The 21,171-nt window shown below is 38.2% G+C and overlaps 1 protein-coding gene across 1 annotated transcript in view; it reads left to right on the top strand.

Annotated features, from left to right (window-relative positions):
* LOC114472572 (exostosin-1c-like) overlaps positions 1-21,171 on the top strand; it is a 101,930-nt gene that overhangs the window by 20,715 nt on the left and 60,044 nt on the right. The window contains exon 2 of the mRNA XM_028461892.1: positions 1,334-2,697. Within this exon, the coding sequence (XP_028317693.1) occupies positions 1,751-2,697 (947 nt within the window). The 5' untranslated portion in view covers positions 1,334-1,750. The remainder of the gene's footprint in view (positions 1-1,333; positions 2,698-21,171) is intronic.

Here is a 21,171-nt window from a genome sequence, read left to right as displayed (position 1 = left end):
CATCACTTTTTATTGCCATATTTTAGCTCCCTTTAATGCATTTTTGCTATATTACGCACATTTCTGCTACTTCTTCATCAACTTTCAATGCCTTTCCTGCGCATTTTTTCCACTTTCAAGACATTTTCGGCACTTATAAATCCTTTCCATCACTTTTCCACCTAATGTTGCATATGTTGACCCATTATTGTCACTTTTAACCTCTTTTCACCATATTTCATGCTAATTTTTGCCAATTTAACAATATTCATGATTTGTCATGACCATTATTTGTCAGTTTTAACTAATTGTTCCTACTTTTTAAATTACATTACCTCACCACCCCCCCCCCCCCCATTTCTGCCACTTTCAAGCCAATAATGACACTTCAAACACTTTTTACCACTTTTTCTGTCTGTTTTTGGCTACTTTAGTTTGTATCTTTTAACCAATTTCTGTGGTTTTAAAAAACCAATTTCACTACTTTTTCCACCATTTTTGGTCACTTTTAACCCATTTTATTTCTAATTAAAACAATGTTTTACATCTTTAAGATGACTATATACTATGGTGCAAGTAATAATAAATGTTCCTGGATAACAGTGGATATTATTCAGATAAATTAATAAATGTGGTTATCACAGTTTCATAGAACAATGGACCATCATTTTGGGTTCTAAAAAGCTCTCCCCTTTATTCCCTCTTATAGATGAACCTGTCTCCACATGACTGTTTTTCAATGTTCATGACTGTGTTCGACCACCTTCAGGTACAGTGGGGGTCCCCGGGCTCTGGCACCTTAATATTGGGGGTCGCGAGCTGAAAAGGTTAAGAACCACTGGTGTAGAGCATGATAACATCGAGTCAGTTAAACGTACTACTGTCAGAGATTATTCCCTAAGTCGGCACACATCGTCGCCCATGTGAGCCGGCGAGTGGACTCCTGTGAAAAATGAAAGTGGACTATATAAATAGATGTGAAGCTAATCCAGGTTTACTTTTGCAACGTGCCGAGTTTACTCTTCTCGATGTTCCCCCTTTATGAGCTCCAGCTGTAAAGGGATTTTGATAGTTTATATCCTCTGTTGACTGTGAAACATTATCCAGCTGTGCTACTCCTCCACTGCTTGCTCATTGTGGGTGCGTGTGTGTGTTAGATATAATTGAGATTGCAGCTTCCACATGTTCAACAGAAACAAAAAGCTTTTCCACATAAAAGCTTTCACCTTTGAGCTACGAAAAATGTTATTTGGTACATCTGTAGAGACATCAGTTAATCCACGTCTGCTCTGCAGAGCTGCAACTGCCTCAGAGTGCTTATGTGTATTCTTTTTGTTTATTTACCTCCCCTTAGGAGAGGCCCTGCAGACAGAAGTCCCGCCAGGCACGATGAGACTGCAAGCTTGGCCTATGAGAGCGAACAACTCACCCTTCATCACACTCAGTCAGACTGGATGGTGGAAGAAATGTACACAACGGCAGCAGCAGCAGCAGCAGAACACAAGACAGCAGGGACAGGCTAGTAATCACATCTGAGACCAGAGTCTGGAGCAAATGGGGAAGCAAGAAAGTGACTGGAGTGAGTAATTCAGATCAAGTCGCCAGGGCGTCGCGCGCTGATGGCAGTGATGTCCTTGTTAACACAGTGTCCACCGCGTGAAGCTCCCTGTTAGAAGTCAGAAGTCAGTAGCTGAACCCCTGTGAGGCTGCAGTGCTGAGGGGCCAAGGAGACGAGCGACAGAGTGGAAAAAAGAGACTGTGACGGGCCCCCATGCAGGCGCGTAAGAAGTATGTTCTGCTGGGCTTGTGCGCGTGCTGCTGGCTGGTCCTCTTTTACTGCGGCGGAGGTGCCCAGCTGCGTCTGCTCCGGCTGCTGACGCGCCACCGGAGTGAGGTGGTGCGCCCCTGGCCCAACTGGACCGACCGGGCCTTTTTACCTCGCTATGCCCACTTGGATGAACTCCAGACTGATCCTGGGACCGCCGAGTCGCCCCGTCAGCGACGCCAGGCATGGTCTGCCATCTATAAAGACAGCCACTGCCGCATGGAGACCTGCTTTGATTTCTCACGATGTCGTCGCAGAGGACGGGAAGGGTTCAGGGTGTACATATACCCGTCGGAGAAAAACGACCGGATCTCAGAAAGCTACAGGAAGATCCTGACGTCCATAGCTGAGTCGCGATACTACACGTCAGACCCCCGGGAAGCATGTTTATTCGTGCTTGGGATAGACACCTTAGATCGAGACCAGCTCTCAGGTCAGTTTGTGCCAAATGTGGACGAACGCATCCAGGGGTACCCGTTGTGGAACGATGGGAGGAACCATCTGATCTTTAACTTGTACTCGGGCACCTGGCCCAACTACACGGAGGACCTTGGCTTCGACATCGGCCAGGCCATCTTAGCAAAAGCAAGCTTGAACACTGAACATTTCAGGGCCGGCTTTGACGTCTCCATCCCTCTTTTCTCCAAGGACCATCCACAGAAAGGTGGAGAGAGGGGCTGGTTGGAGAGGAACTCTGTCCCGCCACGAAGGAAGTACCTGCTGATGTTCAAAGGAAAGCGTTACCTGACGGGCATCGGCTCGGACACAAGGAATGCTCTCCATCACATCCACAACGGGAAGGACATTGTGTCCTTGACAACATGCCGCCACGGGAAAGACTGGGAGAAGCATAAAGATGCTCGCTGTGACCATGACAACCTAGAGTATGAGAGGTGAGAAAGAAATTACACATTGGGGGGGAGGGGGGATGAGTCAAGGATTCACGTGAAACAGTAAAGGTTATTAAATAAAATACATTTGGACCGGAACTATATCAAAATATATAGTTTTCCAAATTTTGCCAGATCCCATTTTGCCTTGTTCCTATTGATATTTTGAACATTTGTACCAATATTGTAAGGCCCGTAAAGGGTGGCGTACTTCTTCACAATTTTTATTGCTCGACCAAAGAATGCGTAACTTTCACAGATATTAGAAACTTGAGCAATATAAACGGAAGTATGGTCATTAATAGTTTATACCTGTATTTATACTAAATGGGTAAGAATATTTGAACAGTTGAAACACTTTAATATGAAGCGATTTACTCCATTTTTGGTACAGAGGCTTACAATGTCAATTGGAACTAGTCAAAAAGCAATCTGGCAAAAAATTTGGTGAAAATTAATTTTGTGAACCACCCTAATCAGCATTGATCACATCAAATGTCACATTGTCACATCCCATATATGGTTGATAAATGATAATTGAAAAAAAAATAGTCAACAAGGCCTAGAAAGGCCTTGTTGACCCTTGAAACCCCCTTGAAACCCCCCCTCAAGCCCCCAGTTTAGGAACCACTGGACGAGACTAGAACTGAAATAATCCTGATGACTACATTTTGACTAAAGTTAATCAAAACACTTTGACTAAAACAAAATCAAAATTTGCCTTCAAACATTAACCCTGGTGTTTAGCATTATTTCCCTTTATATTAGGAATACACAGCAGCATGTTGGCCTTATTAAAACTTTAGTAAACCTTTACTGTGCTTCCATTTTGTCACTTTAGTCAATACCAAAAAGAATGAAGATGTTATAAAGTGAAATGCCAACATCTGCTTTGAAATATTACTGAAACCAATTAACTTCTGTCTTTGACCTTCTGTTGGGGGTTGGACACAAGTTTAATCGTCACATACATCTATATATTATAGATTTCCTGCTCGCGCTTGTTTAATAGATGTTTCCCCAAAGTGGTTTTCAGCTCTGAGAGTTACTGTTATTAAAGAGGAGCTTTAGGAATCACACCTATCTTCCTAATACCTGTTTAAGCAGCTGCTTGGTAAATCTGCCTCGTCTTTCCACAGCATTAGAATTAAGACAACAAACTGTCGTATTGTGAGCTGTAACCTTGAGAATACAAGAAGAATTGTGATGCAGTTAAAAAAAAAAAAAAAGATGGTGGTTGGTTCCTCCAAGTTTCAGATGGTTTGAAGTTCTTGCAAGGACAAGCACTGAGTTTTGGTTCAGCACTAACGTTGCAAAAGGGTGGAAAAATGTACATTACATTTTCATAGAAATTTAAGATTAGGAATTTTGGGAATATTCAAAGGTTTAAACTTTGGGAAATATTTATTGGAGTTAATCAGAAATGCTGAATTTTTTTGATAATGCTAAAATATATTTTCCCAACCCAATGGCCAACTTTCAATTTTTAATTAAAATTAAAATTAATTCCGATGGAAAATTTCCAACTTTAAAAATTCCGAGGAACTTTGCAACCCTAGTTGAAATGTTATGTTTTTAATTGTCTTATTTTGAATGGATGCTAATATTTATGTTTGGATATGATCCTTTTTTTTTTTTTTTTAAATTAATTAATTTCTGTTAATTCCAATAATAAATATATAAATAGTTACTATTTTTGAGTATTCCCAAAATTCCAGAGCTTAACTTCCTGTGGAAATTCAACAGAAATGTTTTTGCCCCCTTCCAATTCTATTCAGCACTAAACTTTCTTTTTTTTCTGTTGTTTCTTTGCTTTTTGTTACAGTAATGTTGGGATAGGTTTCAGCTTGAAGGAGCTTCTTTTATTTTGTATTTGTGAGTTATTATTTTAGTAATTCTAAGGTTGGAGTGACGTTAGCAGTGTGGCTAATGTTGCTGTAGTGGCGTAATCTTGTGTGCTTCTAGCGTAACCTCACGTAAATCATCTGAAGCACATGTTGACACTGAAATATACTATTTAAGTTTTGTTCTCTATACTACCAGCTTTTATATCTGAAGACATTTTAGCACATTTCAGCATGACTCAACACCCACATTTTGTTGATGCCACATAAAAGCTCAGAAATCACATTTGCAAGGGTTGGCCTATGGTGTGACTGATAACTGGCCCAAACTTCTTGTACCAACCAAACTTTTGTATGGGGCACACCCAGCCCCAGAAGATAAAATGTGTCCTCCCAATTCTCTGGACACACTTGTAACTATAACTAATAAGAAACTACGCTGAGATACTATTACCCTTGTCATCTGTCCTTGAAGCTGTTCATGTAAAAGTTCCGGGAAGAAAGTAGAGAGAAAAACCTTGCAACACTTTTTTTTTTTTTTAGCATGTTTGCTACAATTTCTGGAAGTTCACTATCCAGTAAAGTCATCTATACAGAAAATATGACGAGGAAATTGGTCATATTGGTCCGTATCGCCCCTGGCTGGAGTCTGACCAGAAAGACACTTCTGGGTTAAATTCAATAGGGATGTAACGATTAATCGTAAGGCAGATAAAAATTGATTCATAGGTATAACAATTCACATCGATGCTGTGAAATTTGAATTGCAGTACTTTTTTTTAACCAGCAGAGGGCGCTAACCAGAAGTGTTGGCGGCGAGCGAAATCTGCTAATACTTTCTTTCTGGCCATCTTCTACTCTTAAACATATTCATAAATGATTCCTTACCCCTTTAGCACCGAAAGAATATCTGTAATATTACGTGAATATCTGTAAAAGTCACGTTTTTCTATTAGCTCTGTCTGCTAGCATAGCATCTCTTGTTCACTGCAAAATATCTGCGTGCCAATCAACCACTGGATTACCAGCACCCTCTGCTGGTCCAAACAAATATCTGACCTAAATACAGTAAAATGACTGTTTTAAAGTTTAATTGTTAAGGCACAAAATACATTTTCAGTTGCACCTTTAAAAAGAAAAATAACTATTATGCAGTTTTGTATTGTTTACTATAGAACCAGAATTTAAATAATAAGCTTCTTCATTTGTATTATTCCTTTATTTCATTCAAGATTTATTTTTAGTTAAATTGCATTGTTTTGAATAGTTCATCAAGGGATTCTTTTGACAATGAAAAATAGTATAGTATTTTCCCCAAAAAAATAAAGGAATATTTTTCAGTCATTTAAGTACAGTCCCATTTTGTAAATTAAATCGTGAGAGAATCGTATCGTGAACCCAGTATCGTAAATCGAATCGTATCGGGAGTTGAGTGAATCGTTACATCCCTAAAATTCAATGATCAAAATACCACACAGGCGCCTTTACTAACAAACAGCTGCACAATATGTGCCACTTTTGTCTTTTTCTCCTCTAAGGGACAGCACATGTGAGTGTTTGGGTAAGCTCTGGGTTAGAACGCAGTCTTAATATACTCAATATAACTTGGATCTCAATATATCACCCAGCTCTACCTGAAACCTGTTTTTGTACATTTTCAAAAGGAAAATCAGAGACCCTACGCCCTGTGATATGGTAGATTCATGCACCGAGGAGAATATATGGGTGTGAAATGGGACACAATGAACTCGAAGGAGGAGGAAATGCAAAACCAAACAGAAAATAAAATAAAGGTAACAATCAAAATAAAATGTCAAAGTGTATGTTTTGCACAAAAGCAAAGAACAGTAAATTGTGAAGTGAACAAATGGTGGAGGCATATTTATGTGTATCTTATAACATTCCTCTAACCTAAATAGTACATAACGCACTTTGAAAGCAGCATAACGGTCTGCTTGTACTGTAGGCCTGTTTACGTTGGGCTGAGCAGCACGAGGACGGAGCAGCTCAACATTGTATGAATGAGCTCATTTATTCCAAACGGCTCCTCCACTCAGACCCCAGGGTGGGCCGGAGTGGGTGCGTGGGATGAGGAGGATGGGGGGCCATCCCAAGAGGTGTGTTGGAGGGGGTTGGGAGTGTGAATGAGTGAGGAGGCGTTTGAGATGGCTGCTGTTTGTAAGGAAAACACTAGAAACGGAATGATTTCTTCTTTTTTTTTCTCCGCCTCCTTTTGTAAAGAAAAGCTTTTAAGAAACAAGATGCTGGATCATCATTTGTTTTGCATCCTTTGAGATTAAAGGGAGAACATGAAAATGCTGCAGGAGATGAATGAATGCCTGCCTTTTAGCTGCACGTGCACGTATTCGCCGCCTTGTACAGTTTGAAGTCCAATGTAATTAATAAAACCTTCCCCCAGCTCTCTTTGCACACGCACGCTGTTTGCACAACTTGTATCACGGTCCGTGAGGTTCTTACAGGGTGGCACCGGGTTAATGAGCGCTTGCATCTGGTACACCAACAGATTAGCCTTGAGGGACCCGGACAAGGAATAACCCTGAGCAACGAGGAGAGGAAGAGGGAGGAGGAGGAAGAGGAGGAAAATCAATGACGGGTCACGGCATATTTATTTTTAGCTAATTTAAATCATAAACACAATCTCAGCCCACTTTAAAGACAAGCCAGAGAAATGACTCAGGACTGTGAGTAATGGTAGATAAAACATTGAAATTCACAAAGGGCTGCCGTCTGCAGCTGAGCAATCTGCATTCAGGTTGTGTACAGATTATGTAACTGGGAATAATTAAAAAAACAAAAAAACAAAAGCCTCCTCAGGGAAAACAGCTGTGTGAAAGTCAGGATTCAAAGTTCTCATACTGTAACCTGACGTTTGATCTGCTCAGTGAACATAAACCTCTCCTACAAACACTGATTTAATCCATTTAAATCCTCACTGAGGGAAAAAAAATCAGCCTGAAAATAAACTTTTAGCTGCAAATATATTAAACAGTATGATCATTATTTTTGTCACGCAGTTACTGTAGGATACCTATTTTAAAACTTTGCTTTATAGGATTTATACATGTGAGAACGGTCTTGCTGAACATTGAGCATGAAAAATAAATGATAATTTATTCAATTATGTTTTTTTTTTTTTTTTTTATGACCTTTGATGAATGGTCACAATATTGAGCTTTGTCCAATAATGGTTAGATTTTTTTTTTTACCCATTTTGTTAAAATTTTAGTGTGATGGGTGGTCCCCTGAAAATATTTTTTTCTTCAAAAGGGAGTACAACAGAATGTTGTAATAGAGGAACATTGGACCAGAAAAAGTAAGAGTAATTATAATGTGACAAGTACATGATATGTTGAATGCCGATTGGCTGAAATCTTCCAAATGGCGATGCCCACATACAAAGGAATGTTACCTGTGTTTGACTCCAAAGACATTTTTTAGATAATCTTCTAAAATGCATTCATGGGATTGATTGTGTATCGCTAACTCTACATTGTGTAAAGTGTATTAAATATGGGTGCAATGTAAATTATTGTCATAACCCCTGAGATTTCTTTTTCGAAAGAGAAAAATCTAAGTTTCCTATATGCAGATTTTCAAAAGCATGTTCAACTGTAGATTAACCTCAAGCAGGGCCGATGCACACAGTTTTGAGGCTCTAGGCAAAAATCAGTGATGCCTGTACCATGATGGCAACGCCACACAAAAACCCAATATGTTGGGCAAATAAAGCAAAAACACATTAACGGCAATAAGCCACACCCATAACGCAAAGCTGAGCCAACAAGTGTTCTTAAAAACACTTTTCACTAAAACAACTTGCGTGTTTGTCTGGAAACGATCCAACGTGTCCGTGGATCGGATACGTTGGACCGCTCCGCCCTCTGTCGACGTATTTAAACTTCTTATCAGAAGCATGAATTCAGCTTTAGAGTCTGTCAGCGTACGTTTCACCGAGATCTACAGCACTTCATTGCAACTGATGCACGCCGATGTACAGTAAAGAACAGCACAGCGTGCAGTAGACAGAAATCAGAGGTTTCGGCCAAGAATTTTCATTTCAGTGTATCCAAAAAAGGCAATAATCTTGTTTTGAAATTTTATAACAGACTCCTGACAGCATATCGGTCAACCTCTTTCCAAATAGAATAAAACTATACACCTCTTTCTCATGTGAAGCAAACACAGCACTTGCACTCATTAAATGTGAGCAAGCACGTATCAGCAACAATATACACTAATAATGAGCAATTAATTCTCACCGTGTTAGCGGCGAGCCTTCATGGTCACAAATCAATATATCTTAATATCGAATTCCTCTGCTTTTGTAGTACTTGCTCCTTTAATAGCTTCCTCTTTTTGTTTTCATAACCGGGTAGTTTTGGCCGTTTAATCATGCTGTCTGCAACATTTGTCACCGATGCTGGCTTTTACATCTTTGGAAAGTTTTTTTCATATTTTTTTCATCAATGTGCTCACAGAATGATTGATACTCCCAGTCTGTGTTTCTCCATAGAAAGCACTTGCTTAACTTGGCCAATGTCCCGTTTTGCCACCCTTGAGAAAGTACCGCTCTAGATGATTTTCTAGTTCACCTATATGGCTGCGCCGGCTTTGCCCTCAAATCAACAACTGCTCACTGAAAACAAAGAATTAGAATCTTGTTCAAACTGCTTCAGTGCATTTGTCTGGTTAGCTCCATTGCCAAATGAACATCCAATTCTACTGGAAAAGTCGAGTTTGAACTGAAGGTGCCGAGAAGCTCATATTTTCAGTTTAATGTGTAACTTTTGTTGTGTTTTGCAATTGGGGATTATCAGCACTATGCAAGGAAATTGAAAAAATCTGAGATGGGACACTGTGTTTCCCATGGTGAAGAACAAAGACAGCAAAGAGGAAAGAAGAATCAAGCGTGATGAGGAAACAGTCGTACAAAAGACTACTAAGGAACACTGCTGGCAAAGCTAAGGATGGAGGGAGGGCGACGAAGTGGGGATACTTAAAGCAACGGAGACAACGAGTGTTGCACTCAATGGCCTGGTTTTCCTCACTATGGAGAGACCTCTAAACCAGGGACGGACCATTTACATTCATAGTGAATGTATGTGAGCAGGAGTGTGTGAAACGAAGAGAGATCACACTGTTTTAGTGTTGGTGGAGATGAATAGCATGTTAGCTTCAAAGTGACAGGAGGTTTGAGCTACACCATGATTCAGCATTGCTCTGTTTGTTTTCAATGGCCATGGTGTGTGTGTGTGTGTGTGTGTGTGTGTGTGTGCGTGTGTGCGCGGTCCTGGGCTGGAAACCAGTGGGTCATTATTCATCAACCTGTGAGATGAAACCGTGAATGGTAGAAAGAGTGAGCAATTGCTCTTTATAAACCCAGTAGGAGTTCTGGATGAATGCAGAATATAAATCAGATAACACAGAGCTGTGGCGCTGCTAGTTGTGATGCTTGAATAACAGTTTAAAACGCGCAGCACTGGACAAGACTTGTGTAAGGCCTCAGATTTGGAAAATAGAGGGGAAAAAAAACAGATTCTGAATCTGAAAAAGTAAACTAACCCCTTTTATTTTCCCCCGCCACAAACGGGTCAGAAACCGTTTAACATAGGATAACCAAATTTGGTGTGTGGCTTCAGGGTATCAATACCTTGATAGAGTTTGAAAATGAGAAGTGCGCAAATTTTTTTACAGAGTTGTTGTCCTTCCGTTTTTTTTTTTTTTAATCTGTTCGAGGTATCGTCAAGGGAGCAGCTTTTCTTAGAAGTCGTTTAAGACAGGATAACCAAATTTGGTGTGTGACTTTAGGGTATTAATACCTTGATGGAGTTTGAAAATGAGAAGTGCACAAATATCTTTTCCGGAGTTATTGCCCTTGAGCTGTTTTTTTATTCTGTTCGAGGTATCTTCAAAGGGGGCAACTTTTCTTACAAACCGTTTAAGATAGTTAGTAATTTTATATTCTGATGTGATAATGTTTTCTCATGTATACAGACATTTAGGAAAAGGAGTGAGTTATAATGACAACCAATCTGGCGAGGGATGTTGATGACTCTCTTCTTGTTCTTTCTCTCTTTATTTAAAATTGCACAAAAAATGCCTCACATTCATGTTTTGGGAGAATATATCACACATTTACAGGCATTTTTTTTTCTTGGAAAGTGGACAAAATGTCAAGAAAGTGTCTTGTAATCCTGTTCGAAATCTCCTGCGTGTTACGTTTTGACTAGTGATCATGTTAACCTGTGATTGATAATAAATGCACAATGCAGAGCTTCATCTGAAGTGTGTTTTTAATGGGTTGTGATGAACAAGAGATTCAGATTATGACTCAGACTGCATTCAAATATGAAAAGACACTGGTCCAAAACAGGTGTATCTGGCTGCGTTGGATTGCGTTTCAAGGTGATTTACTGTTTTGCGGTAATTAAAGGTTTTACAAATCGTAATCTTGCTTTAATGTACAATAATAACCGTAATTAACTCTGTCTTGTTTGGTTTGACTTTGGGAAGTTTATCTAAACGGGGAAAGATGATGAAACAGAAACAGAAAAGTGTAACATGACGTAGAAGGTAAACCCTGAAATAGAAAATTGGAGGTCATACGTGTACGTTTATCTTACAATGCAATAACGATGCTCCACTTATTAACGGTCTTAATAGTCAAACCCATGTAAGGCCGTAACATTCAACTCATGCTAACCAGCCATAACATCCTGCCATTTATATAATGGTTTATTTCGTCATGCAAGCTCCATTAGCATTAAACTGCCTGGTGTAATTTGACACCTTTCCCTCCAGCAGCAGTTTTGCAGCATTAACTCGTCCAACCAGAGATCATAAGAGTGCTGCTGCTTTACTACTCTATTAATGTCATTTTCTGTGTTTTGGTTTTGGTTATGTATGTTTTCCTGTCATTCTGGGGATTTTTGTTCCCATGTATTTGTCATGGGCTTAATGTGAGGGCATTTCTCTTGTTTTTTGTGAGTGCATTTCAGTTTTTTTGGTCTATTTTTTTTTTTTTATTTTGCGTATATTTATAGTCAACTTCAATTATCTATTTTTGTATTTTTAAGTGTTTATTTTGTGTGTTTTTGAGCTGCATGTTGTCCCTTGGGTGGAAGTCATTTTTCTGTTTTTTTTTTTGTGCTAATTTTTGTGCGTTTTTGGTGTCGCTTTGTATATTATTCAGTTTTGGGGTTTTTTTGTATTTATTTGCATTTGTGTTTTTTTTTTTTTTGTTTAAAAGTGTTTATTTTGTGGTCTACTTGTACATTTCTGTTATTGTGTGTATTTGTTGGAGTCATTTTGTGTGTGTGTCAGTTCTATGTGCAGTAGAAGTAGTTTTGCAACCTTTGTGATTATTGCAACCTTTGTGATTAACATAAATATTCACAAGGCGTTAAATAAACGTCAAGTTTCAACACATCCAAACCTGCTGCGTCTCCACTCATTTTCCCATCAAACTTGGGAAATATTTCAAAGCTGATGTCATAGTAACTCCTTCAAGCCTCTCACATTATCGTTTATTTATCTAGAAGCTAAAAGTTTTTTCATCTTGTCGTCTGTTTTACACGTTTCTCAGCAACAGGAGTTCGCTAAATTAGGACTGATCTGTTTTTTTGTAACGCTTGTTCTCCATTAAATGGTGTCAAAGGTAGTAATTGTGCTGGGAAGGAACTTCTACTTGACTCTCTGCTTCTGGGAAAATATTTTATTTTATTTTATTATTTTAGAAACATTGGCCACGTTAACATGGGAGCTTTAATTCATTTAATTCTTAATCCTATTCCTTACTTTAATCCTTACTTAATTCACAGTCTTTTACTTAATTGTGTACATTTTTCTTTCTCTTTCTTTCTTTTAGTGTTTATTCCTTTTATTGTACTATTTCTTGAGCCTCTGTAACAAGAGTAATTTCCCCCTGTGATAAATAAAGTACTTCTGATTCGGATTAATTCCTCTTTAAACTCACTTTGTAAACACTTAATTCCAAATGCAAACGTAAATTCCGAATTCAACTTAAATCCGAATTAGGTGGATGGTTTATTCCAACTTGAATTCCGAATTAAATAATTACTCAGTCTTGTAAACACTTAAATCTGCTTTAAGTTAATTCCAGTTGTTCTGTCACCACGTATGGGAGTTGAGGTTGGTTGACAGGAGATGTCTTTAAAATAAATAAATAACCTTTGCTAAAGTTACACCATGAAGGAATTGAATTCAGTCAGTCATTTTCTAATAAAGTGGTGGTACATGAGAAGAATCAGACAAATACGACTACTGTTGAGGCACAACCTGAATAATTTGTGTGTGTGTGTTTCTGTAAACTGGAGAGGAGAGAGTGCAGTTTGAGGATTTTGGCAAACCATAAAAGAAATAAGGCAGCCCACTGTAATTAGAGCTTGTGAAGTTGTACCGCCGAGATTTGTGTGTGTGTGTGTGCATGTGTGCACGTGTGTGTGTGAGAGACAGCGCCTCAAAGTGCAGCAAAGGTTGCATCAGAGGCTTTAGGATTAACCTGCTGTCTTTGCAGCAATACATCTTAATAGTTTTAATCTTCTTTGCTATAACCAGGTATTTTCACATTTGCAGTTTTTAAAACGTGAAACCTGAGCACCTGAATGCTTTTAAGACACGCAGCGACTTCCCTTAGTGATGATTCCTGATCCGATCATGGACTTTTGGTTTGCAATTACAGAAACAAATATTGAATTCATCTTTATAACCAAGTAGAGAAAGATTTCCTTTAACATTCTGAGAGTGTTCTGGTGTTTTAAGGCTGTATTCAAGGCCTACTAACAATTAACAATGTGTCTATTGTTCCCCTGTCTCCTCTTTTCCCAGCAGTAGAGAAATGCAGGTGTTGACCTTGTTCTTGAATTAAAAAAAAAAAGTGTTTTTGCTGCTTAATAACCACATTTGGCGTCAGGAGGGGACTCTACTCAAAACAGTGCATACATAAATGAATTTCCTTTGGTGTGCAAACGTCTTCATGTTGAGTCTTTCTGGGTTTTTTTTCACTGCACATTTTGGATCAAATATAAATCTACTTTCAGTGGTTTCATTGAAGGGTTCTCTCAGCACAAAGATTGTTGGTTTGCTATCCTCTGATTGGAAGAATAATTGGAATTCTGTCTCTGGATTTCCTCAAGATAAAATGCAGTCCAGAAACGGCAATATCACATCAGACATGGGCAACTGGCAGCTCGGGGGGCTACATGCGACTTCAAAAACACCCAAAATAAAAAAAAAAAATATGCAATGCAACTCAAGAGAACTACAAAGACATGCAAGTTGATTGTAATAATACTCAAAAATAACGAAGAGACAAAAAACACATACAAATATACAGAAAAATGCTCAAAAGGATGACAATAAAATAGACAATATGACAACAAAAACAAATGGAATAATGGAAAAATACCAAAAAAAAACACACAAAACGACTCCAAAATACAAAAAAATATACAAAATGTCAATCAAAAACACAAAACGAGAACAGAAGTTACAGAAAATATACAAAACAAAAACACAAAATCCTTCTTTGTTTTTCATTCTAATAATGCTCAAATTGGTCATTATTCTAAATGATTAAATCAATGTTGATTCTATGGTCCTCAGATCAGACAATTCTATTTTTGTGACCCCTACCGTAGTAAAGGTTGCCCATGATCTCCTCACCTGTAATACTCTTCGTCTGTTGACCTTGATATGTTCCTTTAATGTTTATTCATTATATATGGAAATAGTTATTCATCAATATCTGATCATCTCAGAAGCTGCTGTAGCTGCACATATCCCATGTGTCAGATTATACCTTGTTATGGAAAATCATAGGACTTTATGGTGTCTAATCCAGGTGTACTGGATAAGTGGCCAACGCTGTTTAAGAAGTCTCTGTTTCTGACTGATAGTGTGGGAGATTTGCTTCCTGGTGGTAACATAATGAAGCAGATCTGGAAGAGTGTTATCATTTTCCTGCAGGAACCGTTCTGAGTGAAGAGTAACCCAAAGCCATGTTCAATAACGGTTGGAAAAATGATCACGGCCCATAGAGGGAATTTCTGTCCCTTTGAATTTCACAACCGTAGTGTGTCTTATTCAATTTCTGTAACAGAAAACGAGATTTTATCCTGAAGAGCTTTTCACATAAACACAGATTTACTCTTCCTAATGTTTGCATAACAATTTTATTTTGACATGTGATATTGCTGAGGTGAAGTAAATAACTCAAGACATGCAAGAAACTCGATCTTGTCGGACAGACTTGGCATGTTCCAGATGTTTCCATCTCACTCTATTGTGGGTGAAGGAGAAAAACAGGGAAAACAATGCAAGTAGGTCTACATTTTGATGTGTAATCCAACATTTTGCCATGGCCGCTACTTCCTGATTATGGGGGAAACTTCCTGTGTGAAACATGGATGAATAAACAGACGTCCTTTCATTGTAAAGAGACGGCTAAAGTCTTTTTGTTGCTCAGAACCTCAACTTCTGACTTCTTTGCTGTTCTGCCTCGAGCTTTGTGTTACTGAGTTTATAGTGCTTTGTTCACAGTGCCTTCTATTGGTGGAATGGAATATTGTTTGTGTTTCCTGCCGTGGTCTTTCAGGAAGTCTTTCCTGTCAAAACGGGAAATGCCAGCACATATTCCCGCAACGCTTCAGATCTATTAGTAATGGCTTGTTGACCTCAATTGTAGATTACAATTTCATTTCACAGACGCTTTTATCCAAAGCGACACAAACTGTTAAGGTTATGGAATTTGCTGATGACCCACGTTGGATTGACCCTGCAATTACAAGCTACAGCTGTGTCTTTCTTACTCTTGCGGCCTCGTCCTCGAGGCTCGTTTATCGTTTTTGCTTGGTGATGACTGAAGCCGGACAGAAATCACCTTGGACGTCCAGACTGCAGTTGTGTTGCAAAAAATCAGATGTGTATCAAATTTATGACCACATGTAAATGAGCTGGGTGAGATTTGACAAAATCGGAATTGTGCTGATCAGACTGTCTTTAACAGATCGGGTACAGGTCACATATGGGCAAAAAGATCAGATTTGGGTCGCATTGGCCTGCAGTGTTTTCAATACAGTGGTTATGATGTGTTTTGGTCATTTTACACAATGATATAGATCATTATTCTCTGCTAAGCTAGCGTAGTAACTGTCTTCTCGCTTTCGGAAAACGGTTTGTTTCATTAAATAATTTGAATAACACTGTATAGCTGGGAAGACATTAGAAAGATCTGTCATTATTAGTTCGCTACTTACCTGTTCACTTTAATCACACAGGCATTTGCGCTTCATAAAGTTTGATGGCCACAGATTTTCCAAGACTTCATTCTGCTAGGGCTGGGCGATAAGGAACAAAACTCATTTCTCAAAATGGAGATACACCATATGCATCTCGAAATTTTTATTTATTTTTTTAATTATAAAAAAGAGGAAAGATTTAGAAGACACTTATGTATTAGGACACACTCCAATATCCATTTAACTGTGCTTTTCATGCTGTTCTGAGAAGTAGCAAAAGCAGTAACTCCTAAAACAAAGTATTTTGATATAAAATAAATATATATATCGATATGGGAAATATTGTCATTTTCCATATCGACAAAATAGAAAACTCGATATATCTTGAATCTCGATACATTGCCCAGCTCTACATCAGAATCAGAATTCCTTTATTAATCCCAGAGTGAAATTACTTAAACATACATACTGCTAGATGGGGTTTAGACATCTTAACACTTTCTGCAGATTCAGCTATTTGTTTACACTTAATATTTCTGTTCCAGTTTTCAGAGGTCACTTTTGTGATTTCTGTCTTTTGTGTTATAAGAGGCCCCATGTGTCTCCTTTATGAAGACTTATGTAAAGTCACCTAGCTAAAAGGCTACTCCTTTTACTTCAACTTGTGTTTAATTGTGATTGTGTATCAAATGCTAGCTTGAGGCTAGTTTTAATCCTAAAACATTTTTCTGTTCAAATCAAAGAGTAAGTAAAAAAAAATCTCACTTCCTGCCTTCAGAATTCACAGTTAGCTTAGCATATGCGTTACAGCTCCAGCAGTTAAGTCCCGACAGGTGAATATCAGGTTTCACAAAAGGAGTTCGTTTGGCCCCGGGGCTCCTTCACTAGTGTGGATGTCCTCCTAATGGGTTCCCATTCAGGCCCCTAATCACACCTTTTATCAACCCCAGCTCAAACCACAGCGATCATAGCAGGGACCGCCTCCAGCGACCATGCTTGCTTTTGTCCTGGCCAACTGGAGCGTGAAAGCTCCGAAAATAACACTGCGGCAAAGCAGAGGGAGAAAATTATTAAGAGGCAGAATTCTTCAGTCTGTGTAGCGGACGAACGCTTGGTTGTTGACCATTGACCCTGATGCACAGAAAAGTCTCAGATTTTCTAATTATGAGGGCCATTAATCCGTGATTAGTGATACTGCTTTGTGTTGGGGAGAAAATGCACTCATACACAGCAGAAAGATTACATTAGGAAAAGTAGAATTAACTTACATAATCTTTCCAGAGTAAAAGATCCCAGGTTCAAACCATTAATATGGAAATAATCCATATATATACTGTATAATGATTAATGCACATAATACATATTTTTTGATTTTACTTAAAAATGTCATTATATACGTCAACTAATTGAGTAATGTTTGATCTACTTAAAGCTGATATCCAGAGTTTCTGAGAAATGTATTCTGTGTATTTCATACAACGTTTAGTTTTTTTTAAATTTTTTTAATTTTTACATTTTTAAATTTCTACATTGTACTTTCCCTGCATGCCCCTGTGTTCCCATACCTGTAAGCTGCTGGAACTGTGAATTTCTCTTGGAGATGAATAAAGTATTTATCTATCTATCTATCTATCTATCTTATGTTCATTCTATGTCACTAAATAAGGTTCAGTTTACTTTGGATTTATTTTTCATGCAAATAAATAAATAAGTAACTCAGACCAAGACAAATCTTGCTTGCTTAACTTAAGTAGATATAGGAGATCATTTTTCTCAGCGCAGAAGGCAAATCAGCATTTACAGACACACTGTACTCAAATCCAGTTATACCAAACACTTTTGGAGGATTCCTGCGAGTTTGAACTCTACATTAATCTAGGGCTGGACACATATCTCGATATTTTTTCTCAAAATGGCGATATACGATATAAATCTTTGATATTCTTAATTTAAATGAAGTCTGGCCAGTAAGACAATTCAGGGTTAAATTTAGTGATGCAAAATGCCACAGGCATATTTATTAACAAACCGTTGCACAAAATGTGTCACTTTTGGCTTTTCCTCCTATAAAGGACAGCATGTGTGAGTAAAACTGTGCTTTTTAATGCTGTGAAAGTAGTGAAATATAAATATATATATAATATATATATATAGGCGATATGGTCATTTTCTATATTGCCAAAATAGAAAACGCGATATATGTTGAATCTCGATATATCGCCCAGCCCTACATTGATCCAATTTAAATGAGGTCAGGAAATATTGTGTCGTGTGAGCTTGTGTTAAGATGAAGAGGCTTTTTAATAACCGTTCCTTTGATGTGAGGTAAAGGGCTCCCATTGGCTGGTGCTTAGATGAATGACTGATATACTGAGATAATCTCAACCACTTGGGGGGGGGTTCAAAGGACTCGCTAATGTACGCTGCACAATCTCATTAGCATCATCTCTGTATGTCTGCTTTTTTCATATATATATATATATTACAGTGGGGTATTGGGGTTAAACTGGGATTTGGATGAGGGAGAAATTGAAGTCACCTCGAGTGTTGTTTTAACCCTTTGTACAGAGGCTTCATTCAAAATGTGAAAACACTTTCAGTTTCAGAGGACCGAGATGAAAACCAGCTGAGTAATGATCATGAATTACTCCTATTATTAAGGCACACCTGAGCTAAGACGCTATTGAGTGATATTTAGACACACTGACTCCTGGCAATAACAAGCTGTAGAGAATGAGCGACTAATGGCAACAAAAGGTTTGATCTCTTTTGACACATCTAGCAAAAAAGGAAGAGGCACACAAGTCAGCAATGTCTTTTTACATTCCAGACTCACTACAACATCCTCTTTCTTATTTCTGATGGTTTTCAGAAGTGCCTTTACAGGAGAAATGAAAATACTTTGGTTCCTCCACAGAACAGGAGAGTTATCACATCTGCTTTGTGCACAGGTGCTGTTGTGTCCAAACTAGAACATCCAGTCTTTAATAAAGACATCTACGTCCTTTCCAAGCACACAACTTTGTGTCTCCCATAATAAGAGTTTGACATCTTGTATGAGTGTTAAGAAACAACCTGGTCAAACCACTGTTAGGGTAAGTTCTGTTTCACAGTTTATCATTTTCTGTGTAAGTTTTACACCAGTTTAAATTTAATTAGTGATTTATTAAACTTTCTAAAATTCTGTCAAACATGCTTGAAACTATTAATTTCCAATTTCTGTTGCAGAAGTGCAACAGAAGCACACGCTGAGATTACCTAGGACAAGATTTGACGTATCTCTTCGTTTTTGCGATACTTGATAAACTTTAGGCCAAAAATAACATGGACATGTGTAATATTGCATGTGAGGGTGAATTCTATCTTATAACATATATTTAAAAAATAATATAGTAGCAATTTTGTCATTTCCATTTCAGGAAGTGAATTTTATATTTTAGTCATTTCTAGCCCTAAACTATCTCAGGTGTACTTAGATGGCTGTTGTTTCCTATAGGTTTTGTTGAGGTAATTCCCCTGCCTAGTGATTTCATTGCATGCTTGCGTTTTAATAATTTGTATTTCTAATATTTGGATGCTTCAGGCACATGCATTAGTGTGTGTTATGGCAGCCATGTGTCCCAGATCAGGTCTTTGATTCTGCTGCCTAGCAGATGAAGAGCGTGCAGACGATCATGAATTACTTATGAGTTCAGCTGTTGAACTCTTATTTAATGATAGGAGACCAGGGGGAGAGGTTCAGAGCGATCCCTGCATTGCTGTCTCACCCCTCATCACCTTTGATGAATGGGAAACAAGTCGAGAGAGAAAGGGAGAGTTCAAATCATCATCGTTGTCACCCTAAATTCATATTTTCAGCTACAGTCTCGCTGAAACCATAGATGCAAGGTTTGTGAGACACCGTCATTTGGAGAACATAAACGACCGTTTGCGTGTCTTGCCTATGACAAAGAATTTCCACCTCTGTCGCTACACACATCTTTTGAAAAGGGGGAAAGCGATTCATTTGACTCCTTTTTTTTGTTCTAGATTGTTCCCAGTGCTATCACTCCACGAGACATTCAATTTCAGCCAGATTTGGGGCTTTGTGTGTATAGCTCCAAAACAAACACTCACCATTGTTTTGCCGCAACTTTCAGTTCGTGAAAACAATACAAATGTGTTGGGAAGCCGATTTGGCAGAGATTAAGAATGAATGCAAAACACTGATATGCATCAGTCAACGGGACTCCACGTCCCACAATGCAATGCTTGAAACTTTTCAACAAATCCCATGTTTACACTGGAGAATTATTAACCTTCTACATTTATTTGTGAGTAAATTATGTTTGTTTTATTGATCTATGAGGCCTGAACTAGCTTTTTATGTCATTGTGATAAAGAACCATCTTTGGGCCCTACTGATGATGCGTTGTTGTGATTGTAACCCTATGCAGCATAAAAATGAGAGCAGCTTTTCTTCAAACCCAACCATTTAAAATTATGCCACTTGCTTTACACTGATCTAATCAGCTGCATCGGATCCGCAGATATTTTGTATTTCATGCAATTACTTTGTACTTTGATTGGCTATAATGTGGTAATTTGCTGATCCGATCAATGACGCCATAGTAGGGCTGCTCGATTATTAAAAAAAATGACAATCAGGATTATTTTAAATGATTTGTCAACCAAAAAGGTATTCATTTTTTGTACAAAAAACATAAAATATATTCCTTAAACATAAATAAAATCCTTCAAACACTAAAATCAAGTATATCCACTTTTTCACAAAACAAAACACTTCTTCCACATGATGTGTTTTTGTTCTAGGTCTTCATCATCAAACTCAAAGTGTTCCCATTGAAGAGAATTTGACTTTCTTGTTTACCATGCATTTTTGCTGCATTTCTCCTGCCATGTTTCAAGACCACTAGCAACGCCTGCAGGCTAGCTTTGGCTTTGAGAGGGGCGGGGTGGAGGGGAGGAGCTTGCACGTGTGTGGATTAAACAACTCAAAGTTAGTACTAATATGTGTGTGCCAAGCCTTATTCTTTGTAGATGTCCGAAAGAGTGGGTTTGTTTTATTAAGCAAATAATATTTTTTTTTTATTTTTTTTTTTAATAATGGTTTTTCTTGATTATGTTACTTTTGTAATCATTGGGTGTAATAATTGAAATTTGATTAATTAAGCAGCCCTACGCCATAGTCATGATTACACTTTTTGTAGACGCTCCCATTGCATTGTTTTATTGTCTCATTTACTCTGAAGACATTTCACACCACCGACAAATTTGGTTCCCTTTGTTTTTTTTTAAACTCACTGATGGATTTTGGGCCAAAAAACCTTGATCGTGTGAAGCCTGATTCCCAC

This window comes from Gouania willdenowi, chromosome 11 (genome assembly GCF_900634775.1).
Source record: "Gouania willdenowi chromosome 11, fGouWil2.1, whole genome shotgun sequence".
In the NCBI taxonomy this organism is placed as follows: domain Eukaryota; kingdom Metazoa; phylum Chordata; class Actinopteri; order Blenniiformes; family Gobiesocidae; genus Gouania; species Gouania willdenowi.
This window is presented reverse-complemented; position numbering and strand designations above follow the sequence as displayed.